This window comes from Lissotriton helveticus, chromosome 2_1 (genome assembly GCF_964261635.1).
Source record: "Lissotriton helveticus chromosome 2_1, aLisHel1.1, whole genome shotgun sequence".
NCBI classification, from domain to species: Eukaryota; Metazoa; Chordata; class Amphibia; order Caudata; family Salamandridae; genus Lissotriton; species Lissotriton helveticus.
Genome location: NC_136059.1, coordinates 1696916019 through 1696938438, shown reverse-complemented (window position 1 = coordinate 1696938438; position 22420 = coordinate 1696916019). Strand labels below are relative to the sequence as shown.

At 47.3% G+C, this 22420-nt stretch overlaps 1 protein-coding gene across 3 annotated transcripts in view; it reads right to left on the bottom strand.

Annotated features, from left to right (window-relative positions):
• Positions 1 to 22420, bottom strand: part of PLPPR1 (phospholipid phosphatase related 1) — a 716166-nt gene that overhangs the window by 111000 nt on the left and 582746 nt on the right. For all 3 annotated transcript variants that reach the window (XM_078677619.1, XM_078677620.1, XM_078677618.1), the window contains exon 6: positions 19120 to 19370. In XM_078677619.1, the coding sequence (XP_078533745.1) occupies positions 19120 to 19370 (251 nt within the window). The remainder of the gene's footprint in view (positions 1 to 19119; positions 19371 to 22420) is intronic.

Below are 22420 nucleotides of genomic sequence, written 5' to 3'. Positions count from 1 at the left end.
CCCACAAAAGTGGTAGAACCCCCAGACACATCACCCTCAGTCATTGTCATCCAACAAATCCCCCCAGGTGCCCGTCAGGGATTGAAGAACAGCAGAACGTTCCTTAAAGATGGTGTCTGGGTCAGGGCAAGGGGTCAGCGGTCCAGGCGTTCTGAGGACTGTGGTTTCGAGATCTCTGTGAACCCTGAACTGCAGCATCTGGAGGAGAGGGCAACTCATCGGTAGACAACTTCAACACTCTGCAAGCTTCAGAAATGGAAGAGACCTGTATGAGCTTCCCGTCTAGATGGAAAATGAGGCAAAAAGGATGGCCCCAGGCACAAGAAATGTTCTGTGAGCAGAGATGAATTGTTATTGGGTGAAAATCTTTTCTTTTCTGGAGTGTGCTAGCAGCTAAGTCCTGGAAGAGCTGTGGAGTATGATCCCTGAAATGGAGAGGTTGTATGGAATATGCCGCTCTGAGAATCTCCTCCTTCACTATATAGTTATGGACGCATATCAGGATGTCCGCAGGGGGACGATTGGACTGGCGGGGGGGCCAACCCGATGGCATCGATCTATCTTAATGGTGGAATCCGATGAAGAGCCCAAAATCTTGCAGAAGAGATCCTGCACATTACCCACGAGGTTCCCGTCCTCCGCCCCCGTAGGGACCGCCCGGATGCGAACATTGTTCCTCCGAGATCTGTTTTCCAAATCCTCTGTGTGCGTTTGGAGGTCTAGATGTTGTTCCCACAGTCTCAGGACTTCTTGTTGAAGCATTGTGATCTCATCCCTCGCCGCCGTGGAGTCTTCCAAGGCAGCAACGTGCTCTCCCAACCGCACCCACATCGCGCCTGACCTCCCAGAGAGCCGCCTGCAAATCTGTCTTGACGGCGAGGATGTCCTCCCTCTGAGAGGCAAAGAGAGACTCCAGAAACTCCCGGGTGACGACGCTGTCTGGACTGCCCTCTGCCGATGCTGAGCCAGAGCCCGATGCGTCTCCCGCAGCTTTCAGTAGGAGATCCCGCACCGACCTGTTCTTTCTACCTTTAGCGGCAGCCATTGCTGGAACCGCAACCAGCGGGCAATATAGGCAACAGCGCCTGATGCCAGTAGTAGCAGCAAGAAGGCCCAGCCATCCCCCTGTCACCACAGCCGCCATTGATTGCTCACACCTCCTGCGATGATATCAGCCAGCCAGCTCCTCTCCAACCCCTAGTGAAACGCTTGAGAAAGAGGATTATCAACCGGGCGGCCCAGGCTGAAATTCTGTTGTGCTGCGATGCTGTGGAATAATGTCCCTCTACTGTTCCACACGGGCCCTCCACAGGCCAGTCCCCAAGAAATCAGCAGGGGGTCAGTCAAACACACCGGGGCCCAGCAGGCGACCCTCACCGCAAAAACCACGGAGACCCCCTGTGATGTGCATGGTAGGCCTGTCACTGCCAAGGGTAGAGGCCTCCTCAGGACGCAGGAGCGCTTTGTCACGCAGCAGACCACAGGTAGGCCTCACGTAGGCTTCAAGCCAACTGCCAGCAGGGGGACAAAGAGGCGGGGCTCCCCGCAGGCACAGGAAAACAGAGCGGGCCCTCAACGGGACACTTGCTGGCTTCACGAAGTCCCTGATGGCGCCAGCCATCGCCGCAGGCCCGGGCGGCAATCTCAGCCAGGTGACGGTATCACGTAGAACAGCGCCGCCTCTTCTGGAATCAGGATCGGGCACCTTCGCAGCGCTGCACTAAGCCCTGGTGCCCCGCTAGGTCCGGCTCACAGGTCCCCCAGCAGTACAAGGGGCAGGGTGAATCTTGTGCCATCCGCCGTCAGGGCCGTACCGCCGTTTTCCAGCTCCGATGCGCCCTAGCAGGCGCAGCAGTATGGCCGACTCTTCGCCGGAGCTGTGGGCAGCTCAGGGAACTCTCGGGAAGGCATGTCGCGGGTGGGGAACGCGACCCTGTGCTCTCCGCCTCATCCTCTGGGCAGGTCCCTGGACCTCCACTGGTAAGTCCGTGTCCAGGTGTTCAATATTCAATGCTGTGGGACCGGCGGGGGCGGAGCACGGAGAGGACACGTCCACTCACTCTGCTATCTTAGCAACACCTCCCCTTTTAGGTTTTGTAATCTCTGCCATTGTTTCCCTCTGCTCTGCCAAGTACGACGCATCAGATGTTGGACTAACACATTTCAGTGTGGTTCTCCGCATCACCGCACTGAAATTGAAAGTCATGCATTTGTAGCGCCTCAGGATTAAGCCAGAGTGCTATTAGTTCTCTTTTAGAAACTGAAATCCAGGTTGCAGCTCGGTCCGAGCTGCTCGTGTCGGCTTTGGGCGGCTGGCTCAGCTCGTGACTAGGCTTGCTTAGGCAGGCGAGAGCAGAGGCTACAATGTAACAAAGTTTATACACTTCCCCTCGACTCCGGTAATCCATTCAGGTTAACTGTGTGACTCACTGTGAGACTCATCACGTGATGGCACCTCACAGTCCATGTTAAAATTATGGCCAACAGCTTCTATCAAGAGACATGCTCTCTTTATACATTGGCGGACCAGCTTGGTGCGAGGGGGATATGAGGCAGTCACTGACTAATGTGGCAGGCTTGTGACACATGGCCGGTCCCGTCCCAGTCTAGACAGCCACGGGATTGGTGGTCTCTTACAGGCAGCACTTAGCTGCAGCCAGGCAGCCTCACCTCAGAATGCATGCTGTGGCGCAGCAGGCAAGGAGTCGTCAACCCAACACCTGGAGGAGCACGGCTGCAGCCAACTCTGCAGACAGCAGCACCCAGGAGGGAAAGGGTGAGCCTACACCAGCAGCAGGTAATGGAACCCTTGCCCCCACCTTGATACTTAATCTTGCTCCATGTGGGCCAGTACTAGCTTCCCCGGTCTGTTTGGTCTTGAATTCTCACAGTGCAGGCGAGGAGCGCAAGTACTCACGCACTCAGCAGGTAATGGGAGCCACAGGGATGAAAGGGTCTGCACTTAGCACCTAACCCCGCAAATGGCTTGATGCCCCACCGGCGCTTCACAGCATATAAACGGCAGTGATCTGCAGCACCACAGAACGTAAGGGACCCTATGTGAGACACTTGCCTGCAACTGGAATCTTTACCCCACGCCCTCCAAAAACACCAGAGAAACCCATACATTCACCCCCCCTCCACCCAGCATCCCTGCTCCCATACTTCCCTTCCACAAAGGACTGCCTGGGTACACCCCGTGCATACTAGGCTGCCGCAGGGGAGTGCGGCCTACACATAAGCAAGCTGGAAGGTGAGTCCTAAGAAGCAGTCACCAGTATAGATGCCACCTCCCTATGGCCTCAGTCTGTTGGCGCATGCCTAGCGAAGTGATTCCGCCCCTAGCATCGACAACTTGATACTATTGTAATCAGGGGCAGTGGTAATGATGCTGGTCCAACTTTCAGCATGGCCAGCAGCTTTGTCACTTCAGAGCCTGTTGTTTTTAGTAGGTCCGTGACAGCTGTAGCCTGCTGGTGTGATCTGGTGCTGCGGGTGGGGCAGGTAGTGGTGTGCCAACTGGGGCTGACACCACTCAGCTAAACTCCTCAGTTATCATTTTTATTCGGATTGATTACTGTCTTTGAAATCAACAGCTTTCTGGCTGGCTGTAAAGGCTGCGCCTCACTGTCATGAGCCTTACCATTGCCCTGGTCTTTCTGGGGCGGTTTGCGAGTTCTAGGTTAATGCTCTTCCATAACTGGTGGTGACTTGCAGTAATTTTAGGATCTTCTTAGAGTTTCTCTTTCGTGAAATGGGTGTCATTTTTGATATTTATATGCTTCCATCATCTTTATTACTTGACTTTGCGTTCCAAAAAGTGTAACTCATTGTTGTTGAAATATCACTCATAATTACACTGAAATTATATGAATATCACACATAGCAATATAAAACCTTGCAAGCTATATTCCCTTCTCTGTCCTTCTCTCTCCCCATGTTTTAATTTACATTTCTCTTTCGTTAAATGGGTGTTATTTTTCATATTTATATGCTTCCATCATCTTTATTACTTGACTTTGCGTTCCAAAAAGTGTAACTCATTGTTGTTGAAATATCACTCATAATTACACTGAAATTATATGAATGTCACACATAGCAATATAAAACCTTGCAAGCTATATTCCCTTCTCTGTCCTTCTCTCTCCCCATGTTTTAATTTACGTCATTCCATCTCTTTGAAAATAAAAATTCCATTCTTTCACTCCGACTTCGTGTATATGTTTCATTTTCATTTATTTCACGTTTCCTTCTTTGTACTACTTGCGATTTGCCTGAATAATAAAAAAAAGCAATTCTTTCACTTCCAGTACCTGAATGCATTTCATTTTATGCAGACACACATTTTGGCGTCGTTATCGAGACTCGAACCCAGATCCCCAGGTCCGAGTTCGAGCGCCCTAGCCGTTAGGCCAACACCTCTCCGCAGCATAATTTGTGCATTAATATAATTGTCACTGATTTCACCTTTCCTTCTTTGAACTAGATGGAATTTACCTAACACATAAAAAAGAACATTCTTTCACTCCTACTCCGTGCGTGTATTTATTTCACCTCTCCTTCTTTGTGCCAGTTGCGATTTGGTTGGAAAATAACAACCGTCTCTGCATTTCGTTTTCATTTATTTAAGCTCTCATTCTTTGAACTACTTTTATTTGCTTCCTGTCTCTTGTGCAGCTGTGGCTCCAGCATTAGAAAACGAAACGTCAAGTAATTTATAGCGTGTGCTCGGTCTGGTGTCCCATTATATCGTGTATCCCTGCACTCAGCCCGAGCAGAGATCCACTGCTTCTGTCTGATCCTGCCCGGGCTGAGTTCATTTTCCGAAGACGGCCGAAGTGGAGGGGATACACGATCCCAAGGGGATACCTGATATTACACAACACCGGCAATCAGGGCTTAATTTGAGCCGGAGCTTGCCGGTGCTCAGCACCGGCACTTAATTATGGGGGCCGGGTCTATCACGCGGCATTAAGTGCACCTGTGCTCCTGCCTTAGAATTTTATTTTTGAAGTCGTGACTCGTGCGTGTGTGTCACTGGTGAGTGTGGCTGTGCTAGACTCACTGCTCACTGTCACTGATCAGGTCCGGTCGTCGATAATGCATGCAGTGTACTACTTACTGCTGTCGGTCTGGTGACGTCACGTGCGAGTGCCTGCTCCCATTTCCGACCTACTCTCTCAAGGCAAGCAAGAGTTCCCGGCCCGGCCGCGGCGCGGATCAGGGCCCCCAGTGGGCGGGACACTGTTTGTGTCATGTTGCAGGGGCCAGGCCAGGCACTGGGCAGGGCTTTGCTGCGGGGTTGGGGCTGGGCAGTGGGTTGGGGCTATGCGCGCCAGAGGAAGCGACGCGTGCGCAGATTGCATGCATTTGAATGCACGTGACGCGCATTTTCTCTGCCCGCCCCAGCATACCCGCACCTCTCCCCTCGCCCTGGCCTCGCCGAGTATCTAGGAGATTCTGCCGGCCGGGCCGGCCTTTCAAAGTTGCTGGAGGAGTTGGGACTTGGGAGCGCTCAGCAGGTGAGGGCGAGGCAGGGGCCAAGGCGTTAGTGAATAATTTACTGGTGTCAGTCATGTATTTAAAATCATCATGATCCTGATTGGTCTACCAGCAGCGCTGCGGCCTGGACAAGATGGCGGGGGGCTTTGGGGGTGGGGTAGGCCGTCTCTGGCGGCCGAAATTATCATCATGAGCTGCACTGGCTGGCAGGCAGGTGAGGCGAGGGCGAGGCAGGGCACTGCCGTGAATTATAGATTAGGCTGAGCATGGCGAAATAAATGTGATTTGTGGGCAGAGGGGAATGCCTGACTGAGCATCTGCTTTCCTACTACATGCCCAGAATACGATTAGGGCAGATTAAGGGGCAGGCTGCTTTAACGGTGGATTTACTGCCAAATACTTAAACATCGCGGAAAGCAAAAAGCAAATTACACTGTGCAACATATGTGTAATGCACAATGGAGGAGCTCGCTCGTGGTGGCAGCCGGGCCGTTGTCACTGGCAGTGGTGCATTGTAGCAAGCAATTTATAATGCATAGAGAAGCAAGTGCTTGCTTTTAATCTCGGAAACTGTACGAAATGAGAGGTCAAGAAATTCAAGGTGAACTCCATTCACGCGACGAGAGCTGTTTCTTCCTTTCGCATTTACTCAGTTCCTGTTCTTTGTTTCCCACATCATGAGGGCAGGGCAGGCAGGGCCTGGGGGCGGCGGGGGCCGCAGGCGCAGGATTACGTTTTTTTTTAAATTATCATTGTGATTGGTTATCTTAGTTTTACTTTTATCTATCATTATTATCACGTGACATGATGATTGGGGCCTGGGATAGGCGGCGTAGGCCGGCAGACATATCATGAATTCAATTAAGTAATAAATCTGCGCAGCAGCGCAGGTGAGGCCTACAGATTTACTTTTTAATGTTCATCATGGTCACGTCATTGCTTAAATGTTCAAATGCCCACGTTTGATCATCACCATGTCAGGGCACGATCATGTTTTGTTGCCAGCACTCTGTGACTGCACTGGCTATTTTTTGCGCAGTTGCGGGCCGGACTGCCTGGAATCAGTACTACAGGATGCAGCCAGGCCCAGCCAGGGCAGGATTCAGTTTCGTTTTCAGGCCAGGCCGGGCAGGCACGCTCATAAAATCTGTCAGTGGGGGTGGGGCTGTGCCAGGCAAGCAGCGTCACGTGCACAAATGTTCTAATCTTACACAATCATTACATAGCTGCCAAGGTTTTAGATTGCTGTGTGACATTTTCATTATTACAGCAAATATGAGTGACATTTCAACAACCATGAGTGACACTCGCACAAGCAAAATAAAGCATCGCAGAAGAGGGAAACATGATATAAATACCAGAATTTACATGCATTTAAGCAACTAGAAAAATATTTTAAAACTGCCGCAGATCATCTGAAATTGAAGGGCACTTCCCTTGTAACCTTATAGCACTGTTAAGGTGGGCGGGACGGCCAAGTTCTGCTAGAAATATATCGCTGTATTGACCGGCACCGGGCACTATAATTGCATGCAGTAGGACCGAACCAAGATTATTCCTTGGTCGAAATAGCACACTGAAGCAGGCTCCTAGCTTGTAGAGCGCTATATTTACATACCAAATAGAAACACACAAATGTGGGAAAGCATGCTTCTGTCTTTTTCATCTATTTCAAATCACACGCATCTGTTACTTGCCAAAGGATAATTGTGCTAAACCATGACCAAAAACAGTAGATCGGTAACTTTGGATAGTACACTCAAAAGCGCACTTTCACTGACAATGAGTTAATAAATCATGCTGGTGGTATTTTCCTATAGAGATAATGCCGGGATAAATGACGGGTTCTAGCTTTGAGAAGTGATTTGACCACGGACAAAATCGCCTGACGAAAGAAAAACTGAGTTTTAGAGGCACATGGAATCTCGAACTGTCTGGTACAGTTGAGCTTTATAAATACATTGATACACCATCCATCAATCTTTCTACTAGACCCAGCCTGCCTTTTTTTTACCCAATGACACTCTGCACGCTGGTGCTTGTGGTTCCCTTCTCCTCCCATTATGAATAAGAAGCTGCATAACTTGTTTGTCGCTAGCCTGGTGCTGGTGCCGTCATGCACTGAGAGCTCAAAGTAAGGAAACACAATGAAGGCGGAAGTGAGGAAGCTGTAGGTCCTCCCCTAACTAATTACTATTGCAGTCCTAATGTTTAGGATATGTTAAATGTATTCAGTGTCATTGTTGTGCGTTGTTCCACAATACTGTAGTTCATATTTTTTTCATTGCCCATTTTTTGCTAATCTACACAAATACATTTGAACAAAATATTTTTTGCCAATCAGATCGTTAACACTGTTAGTGCAATTGTTTTTTTGTAATGGCCTAATGCTTTGAGAATGGAACTTAGATAATAATTCTGACGTTACAAAATGAATCGTTTCATTGCTGTAAATCGTAGCAGTCGTTTTCACCCACATCAGTGGTGCACATTTATTAACATTGGAAGGTGGAACGTCTAAGGTGTGTGCATCAGTAGGTGTTCTCTTATTGTTGCCTTTAATTTAAGCATACGTGTGCTCATTGTTCCTGTGTGTTTTTGCTCCCTTACATAACTTGTACAGTGTTCCTTGTACTCGGACTGTCACCCCTTTTTGTTTTTTGCCTGTGTGGTTTGTGGTGTTTGCTTTATAGCGCTCAAACGATCCTCATTTTAAGACCCTTGTCTTCATCAAAGCATAATCTTTAAACAGTACTTCTTTTGTAGAAATAAATGAATACACCCTAGGGCCATATCACTCAGTGTTGCCATTTCTCATAGCTTGCCCTTAACTGATACCCTGAACCCCGGTGCCTCTGGCTCCCTTTGACTCCACCGTCCCCTCTGCCCAGAACCTCTGGCTGGGAGCCGCCTCCCATCTATCCCAGGTCACCATAGCGGTTCGTCTTTAAATGTCCCGTTATTCTGTGCTGGGGTTTGGCCATTTGTTTAAACTCACTCCTGATAGACATAAAGCGACCCCCTGACATAAAGTGACCAGATGACCCACTGGCACCATATATCCTTGCTAATTTACTAACTATTTTGAGCACAGCCTGCAGCACTTCTGGAATAGTGTCACACTCTCAAATTTGCTTGTAAATACACCCGTTGCCTACTCCTTTTTCAAAATTTTCTTGGAGAACCCCCCTTAGGGAGGTTCAGCCTCGCTCGCTCCGCTCGCCACAGTGAAGTACGGCAATTGTTTTACCCCTCACCACCAGTTTTAAATGTCACCAGCCGCAACTGACTATACAGAATAATCCCCATACCCCTTCGGCCGCTGGAAGTGACTGTGACTGACTCATTCAAGTGTATTGCATGATTTTTTTCAGTTTATTTGTTCAGAGTGTTTTCACAACATTTTGGTTTATTTTGCCACGCAAGCTATGTAAAAAATGTTCCTTTGAACTCATAGACTCTGTTAAAAATGGCATACCCTACCCCAGTATTGTCAAACAGCACATACGGCACTAAAATTGTCCCTTTTCAATGCATTAGTGATTTGAGCTAATTTATTCCAAAATTGTGCTTTAAATGCACTTTTGATTTAATCTTTTTAAAAATGTTCATAGGGCAAGGAATTGGGGAACCTCCTATCAAAACCTTGCTATGAGGAAGGCTCCCTTGCAGAAATTCAGATCAGGTATATATTACTTCTGACGTTTAGCAGTGCCAGTTGATGATGTAGGTGGAGCTAATATAGTGGGTGGAGCCAGTGGAAAGTGGGTGGAGCCAGAGAAAAGTGGGCGTGGCCTCCAACAAACATTTGAGCACCTGCACTTCATATTTTACAAATTAAGCACTGCCGGCAATGTGTAAGACCCCTAATTAAAATCCTGCTTCATGCGGTCTGTTTCGAGTTATAAACATCACCGGACAGTTACTATGCCACAAACGGCTAGCTCACACTATAAAAGACTTTCTCAGAATCTAGGTAAAGGCGTGCAGATTTACCAATCTTCCTATTCGAAAATAGTCCAGTCTAATTTATAGGAACTGCCAAAATAAAGTCTAAGCCTTAGAAATACTCAAAAAGATCAGTTGGTGCGGCAAAGCATTGCGAGCATCACAGTTCTCCCTATTCACCGATCAGATCAGGGAACAACAGAACCTTCAGCCTGTCAGCCAAACTGACAACAACCTGTGTGCTTTTACTGCCAGTCCAACTAAACACTTTTTGCAGCGAAAGTGAAAACACGTTTGGATCTATCACCAACAACATGTGTAATTAGTCTTTTATTTTAGACCCATTAAAGTATCCTATAACCAGAAAATGTTGGCTTACCATCCGTCACTTTCAGCTACTGAAAGGTGACCAGTCAACCTTTGCAAATGGCCTTCCAGTGTTCAGAAAAATGAAAGACCACATTTTAAGTATTGTATTCGAAAGAGTTCGAAACAAAAAGGCATGTTCTGCTCAAATCTGTAAATTATGCAGCATATTCTAATGGTTATGTGGCAAGAGAAAAAAATCAATTATGCGCAAAATACTGCAGCAATGCATAACTGCACATATGTATGTAAAAATAGACACGTGTTAATTATTTGACACTCTTTTCGTTTGTGTGCTTGCTTGGAGCATGTGGTGTTTCAATAATGACATTCTTACGGTCTTTTAGCGTTACCACTCATGCCTCATAATTATGTCTGGGCGACGAGCTACTCCACGGTCTGATTTCAGAGAAAGAACAACATGATTATAAAAGCAGTGAAGTGGTGTCAGCCTAATCGGTTTCTCTCCCCAGCAGAGTGTATGGAGGCGCCTGGGACATCCCCCGATTATGGCAAGCTAGGTAAGGTACAGGCTTCCGTAAATGACACCACTACCCGCAGGAATCGATCCCTCGAGATTCAGTTGTATGAAGGCTGCGAGGCGGCCAGCTCCCCCCCGCCATTTTGCACGGCTATTTATTTTCAACATGGTGCCTGCCCGTGTGCCCGAGAGCCGCAGTGGGGGGTTAAAAAAACAGGGCGCTAACAGTATAGATGGTGGTGGTCTTATGTAGAGGTCAGAAGACAATGGAGGATACGGGCACGGAAACAACCTGGCGACCTTAGCCCCCACAATCATTCAGAGTCGCAGAATCTGGAGCGCAGATCTCACTGCGTCACCGGCGTGGGGGGGGACCTGGTAGTGAAAGGGTGGGAGGAAAGACCAAGCATGCTGCCTTCCGTGAAGCCGGCCAGGAAGAGAGCAGTCATCGGCGCTCGGCGGAGAAGCTGTCGCCGTGAGCGTGCGCGCGACCAAATCCACGCGTGGCCAGCTCTTGTCGCTCCCTCTCCCATTGAGAATGCTGGGCGCGTGCACAGCTCTTGTCTCGTTTGCCGCCATAAATTATTGCAATAGTTCTCTGCCGAGACCTAAAAAACAATGCACTCTATTTTTGGCTCGCAATGGACATTTTGTTCAGGCTCTTTATCTCTTGAGAAATTAACAGAGTACTTTACATCTTTGCGACGTAAACCTTGCAGAGTCTCCATTCATACAGTATTGTGCCCATTTCAGACCATACCTAAAATTATGGGCAAACACGTATCTGGCCGTCACAAGGGCATTCTTGGGAGTGGCAGCTTTGTGTGTGTCTGAAGTGAGGGGCCGAGAGTCAGTGTACACTCCAGACTGCTATATGGGAAAGTATTCAAATCCATCACAGTGCAAATGTGACGGGGGACGGGGGGAGGGGGGGGCACACAGTTGTCAGATTTAGGTATTTAAACTGCGAGAGCAAATGTTCTTGTTAATTCATATATAAAGTGCAGGATTCAGGATAGTAAAACACCTGCCAATATATGCTCCTTAATCAGTGTTCCCTGAAATATGTCAGAACAATTGGAAAAAAAGAAAACGCTGCTGATGTAATGTAAATGTACGTAAGATATCAGTACGGCAAGGGGTCCACATGACATGAGATCAAATGAAAATATGTTACATTTGACTAATATTGTCAAAATCAAGCGCTTATTGAAATGGATGTATCTTTGCAAACTTTTATGCCGATCACAGGGATTTTTTTGGGTTCTGTAAATTGTATTGATCTATTGATCTTCAGTCAATGCAGGAGCGCAATGCCCATTGGGCTCAAAGGGCTTCAGCCCCCACCCGAAAATTTTAGTAGCCACCTCCCCCACCCGAATTTAGCTCTAGTTGCGCCTCTGGTCAAAGCAGACTATTGTTAACATCGAAGTAAACGGAACGCCCATGGTCGCCGATTCAGTCTAAACATTTCATTCATCATTCATTCCCTGCACACTGATTATTGAGCAGGCAGCTGCTTTTAGCATTGTAATGATGTGAATTTAACCGGCTGAATTACCAAATCAAATTATAGTTCTTGAGCCCTCTTCAACATCATCAATAAATTGTAAAAGGGGACCCTACCAACACCACTGATGATATTTTTATGTCTTATATCAGGTAGCTATTTTAATAAAAAGAGAATAGTCAAAACTCGAGCACTCCGTTATTATTTAAAGATGTTGTTAGCACTGAGTTTTTCAAAAGTACACAAAAAAGACCAATGTGAAACCCCTGGAGACCCATGAGTGGGCCTAGTTTGTGATTTTAAAAAATGAAATAGTTTGGGGTAATGCTGAAATTGACTAAGATGGGGGGAGGGAATGAATGCCAGGATTAGATTTATTTAAAAAAATACTCTTCAGTTCTCTGACAGAGTTTAATTTTAACTTCTCTGTTTAGATGTATCAATATATTCTTAAATAAAGCACATTGTTTGATTTCATTAACTCAGGAGCTTATTTATGAGAGCCTGGTCACTTTTACACCACATGAAGGGGTACATGAATGACACAGGGTTCTCATTTTGATTTATGAAGCCACACAAAGTCTCTCTGCGTGGCTTTGAGGGGCCTCATAAATCATGAGTAAGGCGATGCAGTGCAAATCAAGGCGTCGCCATACTCTGCGCACTGGAGGCATTCCATGGATGTTGCAGTGGGTTTTTGCACTCAACACCCATGGAATTTGACCCTGCCCCAAACTTGCAAAGCGATGTAAACCTGGGGAAATACCAAATCTGAACGCCTCCCAAGGTGAGGCGCAATGAGGAGAATATTGTTTATTTCTCCTCGTTTTTTCCTCTTTCTATGTGTGCTGCCAGCACATATGGAATGAGGAAAAACCTTCTTAGGATTGATTTTGTGCAAGAAGTGTCCCTTCCTGCAAAAAAACAATCCTGCATGCAACAGACGTACCCTTGCACCATGATGCACAGGTGCCTGCGTTGTTGCTAGGCAGCACAGTGCGAGCCAGCGCAGAGAGAAAGGACAGGAATGCACAGAATTGCTTAAATATGGTGCATTCCTGCCCTTTCACTTGGCATAGGGCAGCATAGCAAGGTGCCTTGTTGGACTGCCCTGTGTCAAAATCCCATAATTAAGCCCCTCAGTGTTCAAAAGAAGGTGGTTCCACTTCAACACTATTAATGAGAATATACGTCTTTGGTTTTCCACCGTCACACCGAAAAATAAAGAGAACAAAATCCAGTTCTAATTTTAACTGTACTATTGGAAAAATAACATTAAACAATATAGGGTGCGAACCAACTAACCAGCAGCCGGGTAACAATTTTCCAGGAAAACGCTGGACAATATTTGAAGAAGGAAACTGATTTGCATTTATTTACTAAGGAGAGAACAAACAATACAAATGCCATTAAACTAACTGGGGACTGAAAAGAGGGTTTAGAATTGGTTATGTTGGCGTCTAAATTTGAGAAATGTCTGTAGAATGAAGGAACGCTACCAAGGACTAGAAATCTGTGGAAAGTAAAATTTCCTTCAGGTAAGTTGTACATGGCATACATCTTTGCTAATATTCATCCATACCTTAAGTGAATGAATAGGGAATCCTGAAAACACTTTGGGAGTAGCTGAGAGAGAAACATGGACAATCTGAAACTGTCGAAGTCCCAATCAACCTAATACCGCCAGGGCAGACTAGACGAGACAAGACTAGAGGAGGGTAGTAGATAAAGGCATGCAAAACTGTCGACTTTCCAACTGTGCCTCTGACATCCTAGGCATATAATTTGCAGTCTTTACATTGAGGTTGTGACGAAGCTGGAGCCATCTACAACAACTACATTATCCATTATGCTTAGGAGTGGGACTAATTCCACCTAGGATGGCGACCAGTCAGCCATCCTCCTACAGGACGCACCACAGCGTTCCGTGAATTAAGCAATACGAAAGACTCCCATGGAGTGGTCCACTTTTGCAGACATAACATGCTGAGAAACATCCCCAGCAAGCTAGGGAGACAGGATATGGGGGTCCTAGAAATGTACACCCGTTATAAGTCTAGATTGTCGGTGTCGAGTTCAATCATCCTACAACGGCACTGATGCAATTTGCAAGGATATACCTCGAAAACAGATTCTATTTGGGATTCAGAGTCGCTCTGAATGAGAAATAACGTAATGGAAGCAAACTGAAACAAGAGCAAAGAAAATACACAAAAAAACAAACAAACTGAAGCCCCCGAAGCACGCTTACCGCTGGTGCTGCTCTGGGGGCTGAGGATCTTCATGGCGGCGGGGAAAGTGAAAGCGCGGTGGGAGCGAAGACGCCGTCACCGTGAGCGTGCACATCTCACGCGCGCGACCAAATCCGCGCGTGGCCAGCTCTTGTCGCTCCCTCTCCCATTCAAGATGCTGGGCGCGTGGCCAGCTCTTGTCTGCCTTTGTCGGGTGAAATGATTGCAATAGTTCTCTGCCGAGAACGCGCTTCACGCGTCTCTAGGCCGAGACCTAAAAAGGACCTGGACCCTACTGCTGTGTGTCAAACTGCATGCTGCAACCACAGCACTTGTGCTGTTTGACTCCTAGTGAAGGCAGTAGCCTTCCACCACTATGAGGGTAGCGCTTTTGGCACCCCTTCTGGTCCAACAAGACCAAAATCCTTAAGACAGGCCTATGCCATGGTGCACACACATAATCCGTATTCACCTGTGACAGAAAAAATCAGCATTAGGGGTCCAGACAATGATACACTTGGGCACTTAGGGCAGGGGTACATGTCTTTACCATGCAGAGGAATTCTCCTTCTAACAACGTTTTAGCAAACAAGTCCATGTTTGTATTGATCATATATTTTTACAAGAAAACACTCAGTAATGCTTAGAATTGTTAAATAATTTTATCAAGGCACGATGTTTTAGACATTACTCATAAAGTTTTAGTACAGAACAGAAAATATGTCAAACTAGATCATCATTTGGGATGTTTTTTTTTAAATAGTCAACCAACATCAATTTAAATATTTTCAAAGATATCTAGGAGATATTAAACGTCTGTGTCCAAGAGTAGAAAATTATATACAAGGTTTAGGGCATACAGTAGCTAAATGACCTTCAATAATGCAATCCAATCACCGCAAGTGCATAGCTTTGTTCCCAAAGCTCAGCTGTCCTAGGACCTCAGCTAGGTTGCTCGGTCAATGTGCCTGCTTAAGAGCACTTGACTGGACCAATATTTAAAAAAATAACTGTCTTTTTACAATCACTGACAGTGTGTGTGAGGACCACCATGCTGTGCTTAAGGGGACAGTGCAATCTTTAATCACAAATTCAGATTCTCCGTGGGGGAGATGCCATCTGAAGGGAGAGCAGTACAACTTCCTCTTGAAACGCACAACCAGGAGACATCCGGGCGTGAGGGGCAATTAGCTATTTGCACAACTGTGCTCTTGAATATCAAATACAAGAACATATAATATCGAGGGACAAAATATCAAAAGGAAGGGATACCTTCCTGCACATAAACAATCATTCCCTGCAACAGAGGTACCCTTGCACCATGGCGCAGCAACTATTCTTGGCGCCAGTGCTAGGGAAAACACAGGGGTATGCCATATTGTTCTAAATATGGGGCATCCCTGCGTTTTGGAATTGGCGGAGCGTGGTGCTGCAAAATTTGCCACAACTCCGCGCTCCATAGTTTCCTTGTAAATATGTCCCTAAGCCTGCAAGTAGGAGTATGCTGAAAGCTAATGCAAATGAGTATCAGACGAAGGACGGAAACTAACTAAATTCCCACACCCAATTCTGTTTATCAAGACATGTTTACAGATGGGAGAAGGCTGTACAGGAGGATGAAATAGGGCATAGCACTGACGGTTAGGACTTCAAACCACCCTTTCCCAATCCAACTCAAGCTTATTTCACTACACTGATATGCCACTGGATTGCTTTTCACGTATTGGTCAACAAAGGGTTGGCAAAACTGATACCATGATTCTGGGAGCTGCAATAGGTGGAAGTGAGTGAAGTGGAAAGGGGAAGCACTGGAGAATAAAGAGAAAGAAATGCCTTAAGTGGGAAACAAGCAAATAACAAAGGTTGACAAAGGAGAGAAAGGAATTGGGCCATGGGTCATAGGCATGAGAGGAAATTGAGATAAAAAGGTAAGGGAGTTAGAGAGAGCTATAGGACAGCTGATGTTGTCTAAAGTTATCGGTATGATTTATTTGTCTGATTTTACATTGCGTGCTGGTATATATATATATGTAAATTTTCATTTTCAGGTATTATTGCAACTATTTAACTACCAGAATGGAAACTGAACAGGAACAGACAGGGTACTCAGATCTCAGGGGGGATCACTTGAGATCCCTCAAGGATGGCAGCCAGTGGAAAAGAGTGAAAGATGGTTACTGGGACATGGGGTGTAAGTGAGATGATGAGGACAATTTTGGAAGTGAGAGGACAGTAGAGAGAGAGCAGGGAACCTACAATGAGAGGAATGAGGCGAGATGAGAGTGGAGAGAGGGAGAGAGTAAGGCAACATTAATTCACAGAGAAAAGGAAGACAGGGAATAAGATCTTGGAGGGGGCACAGGAAAAGTACTTACATTCAGAGAGAAGGGACAGGCAGGAACCTAAAGATGTCCAAAATCAGACATGTGGAGCTTATATCGGACAATGTTTCTAAAAATAACAATTCTGGCTTGCATACTTTTGTATTGAAAAGTTAAAACTACAAGGTTTGAGTTAGTGATGAATTGTAACAACTTGAAACCTATGAGGTAACCGAATGGTAGTGAAGACAGCGAAACAAAAGACAAAAGGGACGAAATGAAAGACAGAATAGGAAGGAGAGGAAAATGAAGGAAATGATATTGGAAGAATGCCAGAAGGTTAGGTATATGGAAGGAGAGAGAAGTGGATGGAATTAATTAGTTGGGAATGGCAGTAGAATAGAGAGGAGGAGCGCAGGAAGAAAGGAATGAAAAAGGGGACTAGAGTATACAAGAGAGTAGCTTGCCATCTCAAACCTTTCACAATGAAACCAGTGTCCCCTCATTCTTGCACCACTACTCCCCCAGTGCCAGCAACCTAGAAGCATGATGCACTGACCGTCACTACCCAACACTGGAGCAGAACATGGGGGAATTTGTACTGGTGAACTGTGCATGTCATTGCACAGTAAATAGGGTGCTGTGTCCTCTGCTATCAATTAGTGGCATACATGGCACTAACAGTCACACTTGGCTACTTGGTCTTTGTGAGCGCTATGTCTGATGGTGTTAAGGCCAAGCACAGTGCTCAGAGATCACTCATTGTATGTTATTTCTGATTTGGATTAAATAGCCTACGATGTATTTGCCTGTAATTGCACTGTCAGGTCACAAGTCATGTGAACTCATTTCCCTTGATGTCATTGTTATTCTAATTGCCATATTGAAAATTTGAAAAATCCTACCTTTTTTGGGTCGCGGAATGTTGATAATTATGGTTGTAATCTCTGACATATGGCGCAGATTCACAAAAATCATACATGATATATGCCAAAAGTCAAACTCCCTAATAGCCAAAAAGCAAAGAGGGCGCAGTCCTTTCTATATGCTTTTATTATATAACTAGCAGCCCATCCCGACGTTGTCTGGGTGTGAAATAGAATGTGTGTAATGTGTGTATTCAGATACGGTCATTCGCGTGTTACCCCGCTTGAGGCCCAGCTGCAGCCCTGGTTGACGTTAGCAGGCGCGTGTCCCCCCGCTTGAGGCCCAGCTGCAGCCCTGGTTGATGTTAGCAGGCGCATGTAATTAGTGTAGTGATCCGCCGCCTGAGCCCGGCTACAGCCCTGGCTGATGTTAGCAGGCGCGTGTAATTTGGTGTCATGTGATAGTTCAGTAACAGCGCGCATGAGAGGCTGCAGTAATTGTCCCCGCAGACACGCTCAGTCGCGTGTGCCCCCGCTTGAGAGCCAGCAGCGACCGTCTAACAATTAGAATTGTGTGAGTCTTGAATGACTGTTCTTATTTTTTTATGACCCACACCGACGCTCTTCGGCCCGAGTGCTTTTTAGATGCACCCAGGCCAAGCCACACACTGCGTTCGGCCCTTTCATACGCACCCAGGCCAAGGCACACACTGCATTCGGCACCCCCAGTATGTGTGAGACAACGGGCAGTCCCCCAAGGGAGTCTAGCGAATGGTTACCTACCACGCTTTGAGGTGAATGCCTTTGTGACGCCCCCAGCACATGGCCACAGCAGACGATCTGATTAATGTACGACCCGATGGCATGAAGTGCGGAACGTAGCACACGCCCCCAGCATTTGTCACGCCCCTAGCGTGCCCCTTGATGCGGCGCAGTTGCGTAATTGGCGCTTCACATGGCACGAAGGGCAGACACACGCCCACAGTGCGGACACACGCCCACAGCATTTGTCACGGCCCCAGCGTGTCATGCCCCCAGCGTGCCCCTTGATGCGGCACAATTATGACTCACATGGCATGAAGGGCGGAACGTACCACACGCCCCCAGCGTTTGTCACGCCCCCAGCACACACCAACTGCAGAACGCAGACACGCCCACAAGGGACTACTTTGTTGGCACGGTTCTTTTACCTTTTAAATGTATATGGTGGCCGTCTGCATAGCCTATGCCATTCTGCTGCAACTGCCCTTTCCAATGCTGTATTGGGTGTTGTGATTGGTGCTGTGGTTACTGAGATTACCCGCCTCAAAGGTTTGGGCTCTCTCTTTATAATATTAGTATGGATAGTATTCCCATTTTCGATGTTTTGGGGTCAATTTCCACAGGGATGTAAGAGTACATAAAACAGTACTACGGAAGAACTATTTTACATACTCCAAAATGCCTTTGTAAATAGCCCCACTTTGTTTTTATCTTTTCCAAACTACATGAATTTGTACAGGCTGAAAATGGACGAAATAGATGGATTATTGCATTTTGCCTACAAAAAGCTATCTTCCTAAAGTGACCAAATAACTGTGGTTACCTCCTTGGTTTTACATCTCGCGAAAGAAAACAATTATACTTTAAAAAAAAAAGCACAGCACATTGCTGCCTAATCAATGCTCACTGGAATCCTGCACTGCCATTCAAACACCTCACATGATAATTCCACCCTTATGCCTGCATTACAAGTGTTAGGTATTGAAAGTGAGAGTATAAAATGTATGTACATTCTACTTTTTGAGTCTGAAAACAGTTATCAAAACACGATTTTTTGGGAGAAAAACCTCGGACAACTGATTACCATGAATACGTCAGTTGCCCCAAACACCACATGAATGAAGTCACTCACCGTCGCATATAATGCTGAGTAAATGCTTAAAGCAGCATGCTTTGATGGAAACGATCGCCTCGCCTCCTCAACCACTTCCGGGTCACCAGTGCAGACATTGCCACTGCCAATAAAGTGATGATTTGCTCGACAATCAACTCCTGTGTAATTTGGCTTGCATACTGTAAGAAAGTATGGGGCCAGGTTTCCAGTCACAATCTGACCAGCATTTACAAATATATCTGTGGCAAAAAGTCCAAAGGCAAAAACCCCTGTAAATGATAAAAACGTAAAAAGTCAATTCAATAAAGAAACAGAGAGATGAAATATTACGTTTATAATAAAACTTCAACATTTCCTTAGGTGCCCCATAATATAGAAAGTATCTTTTGGCTCACAAAGCAATGGACATTTGTTTTATGTTTTATAGATCTCTCTAGTAGCAGTTCCCCGGAGGCCATTTCCAAACAATACATAGAAGAATTTGCAGAAAAAACATTGTAAGTACATATTAACTTCATAAATTACAAACTCACTTATGCACTAAAAAAAGTTGTTTCCTTTAAAAATCAGGGGCACAGGTTTTGCACCCACTTTGTGCATCCCTGGGGAACTTTGGTATTACAGAAAGGGCCAAAGATGCTTGTGCGTCCCCTTCTGTAATACTGATAGCGCTGGCACAGATAAAGGGCGAGAGCTATCTTCAGAGGGAGTGCCCTCATTTGCATGAGGTCATGGCCCCATACAAATGATGGAATCCTTTTGCCTCTGTTCCCGCGCCGTATGATAGATACGGGCACAGAGACAAAGAAGCTGTCAGGAGTGTAACGAAGTCAGCAGTCCAGTAGCTGGGGTGGGCGGAGCTAGGTGGGCAGAGGGGAAGAGGTGGGGACAGGACAGGAAGGGGCAGTTAGAGTAGGGACAGCGAGTGAGTAAGAGGTATAGAATAAAGCTCTTGGATATAAGCAATGGTGTCTGTGGTTATTTGTAGCAGGACGCTACAACTGGCGACGAGGGTGGGATAAGCAAAACCCCACAAGCCACAGCACCTCGTGAAACCATCCTGTCCCCGCAGCGTCGAGAAACGAGCTCCGCTGCTGAAGGAAGGCGGCGCCAAGAAGAAGAAACCGCCGCTGCACGGAGCTGCCTCGGAGAGAAGCTGGCAGCCGGTGACCCTGTCCCTTTAGAGGCCTCGAGGGAGAAGAGAGGGAGCCGCAGTAACGAGCGTTGGAGCGCTCGAGAAGTCGGAGCAGTTCGCGCCAAAACGCGACACTGCCGAATGCACGTACCCCGGCACATGCAGTCAGAACAGAGGTCGGGAGCTCACCCCGACTCTGCCCAGCGCCCAAGAAGCAGAAAAGAGTGCCCCGAGTGAAGAGCATCGCCCCCTGAAGATTTGGCGGCAAGCGCCGTCGAGCCCGGCGGAACCGGAGCTCGAGTGGCCCCGACACTAGGAATCTCACGCCTGATGCGTGTGTTTTGACACGCTGTCGCCGCGTGGAAGCGGCCCCTAGCGCAGCGAAACGGGAACTCGCTCCAACCTCACCTGTGGATCAGCGCGGAGACTGGGAGAAGTGCTGATGTCCCTGGGACCGGCGGCCGGTGAGTCCTGATTGAGCAGGCCGGGGTCTGAATGAGCAAAGTGAAAGTCTCATGCAAGCTGGGATTTCAGGGGCGGCGGCCATCTTTGAGTCAGGCGACTTCTGGGACATCCTCCCTGGGCAAAATATAGGCGGCCATCTTGAAGTCAGGCATTAAGCAAAGTGAACAAGCATTGGCAGCAGAAGGAGACAAGCATTGGCGATAGAAAACAAAACAAGCACTGACAAAGGAACAAACATCGGCAAACAAACAAACATTGATAGCTACAAGAGGACAAACCTTGAAAACGTACGCCAGTCGCTGACGCAAGAAGCAGACGCGGGCGCCAAAAACCCACCGCCAAGATGTCTAACCCTCCCGCACACAAGGAAGTCAAGGGAGGCACCCACCTGCGAGCCCCGGAGCCATTGTCAGTCACAACAGGAAGCAGCATGGGCCTGAAATGGCAAGAATGGCTAGAGGACTTTGAGGACTACATTGAGGGGTCCAAAATAGAGCCAGACAAAGACAAGATAATAGCCCTTCGCAATCTAGGAGGGCGCGAGATAAGCAAGATCGTACGAGAGATTCCAGCCACAGATGGTGACACCTATGCCAAAGTAAGAGACGTTCTAAATAACCGTTTTCTGCATAAGAGAAACGTCGACTATGAGAGACACAAATTCCACCAGCAACGCCAGGGAAAGGAAGAACCACTGAGCTCCTTCATACATCGACTGCGGCGGCAGTCCCAACATTGTGACTTTACAAACTTCTCGCCGGATGCCGCCATCAAATCTCAAATAATCACTGGGTGTCACTCGGACTCGCTGAGACGGCGATTACTAAGAAAACCACAGGAACTAGCAGAGATCGAAGAGAACTCCCGACTATACGACCAAGCTGAAGAAAACGCGGCGGAAATTGAAACCGGACCCAGTACCAGCCGTGAACACGGCAACCGTGTCACTGAACGACGGCAGGGGCGACAGGATCGGCGCGACAGTGGAAGACGTCACCCGCGAGACAGATCACGACGCTCCAAGTTCTCGCCCAGGCGACGCCCGGACTACAGGAGGAAGGTATCCGAAAGGAGGGATCGCCGACCTGAACGCACGAGGCGGTGTTTCAGGTGTGGATACGACTACCCTCACATCGACTCCTGCCCTGCTATGGGCCAACGGTGCAGGAAATGTGGACGGTCCAACCACTTTGAGGCCATGTGTGGGGATTACCACAAGGAAAAACGCAACGACAGTGACAGACACGACGGATCGCAGCGACCCTCACGATCGGAGGCCAAGCGTCATCACATCAGAGCGGTTCAAGAAGAGCCTCCTAGATCTCCCGCATCCTCACACTCCAGCCACGACTCTCGACGCTCCAGATGGGACCGTCGTTCTCCGTCAAGAGAATCAAGATCGTCCTCATCCAGGCAGTCGTCATACACCACTGAATACGTAAACTTTGCTGACCATGATCAGTTCAAACGCTATCCACGTCTCAACATCAAAGTGGGCAACCACGCTGCCAAGTTCATGATGGACAGCGGAGCATCGCTCAACTACATATCAGTTACCGAACATGACCGCATGGACCCCAAACCACGTTTGCGTTTCGCGCCCGTCCGTGTCTACACCTGGATGGCGAAGAAACCTCTCCAATGTTTGGGCAAGTTTGACACCACCCTCACATATGGCGAGCTCTCCATCCCAGCAGTCATCCACGTCATTAAAGGACC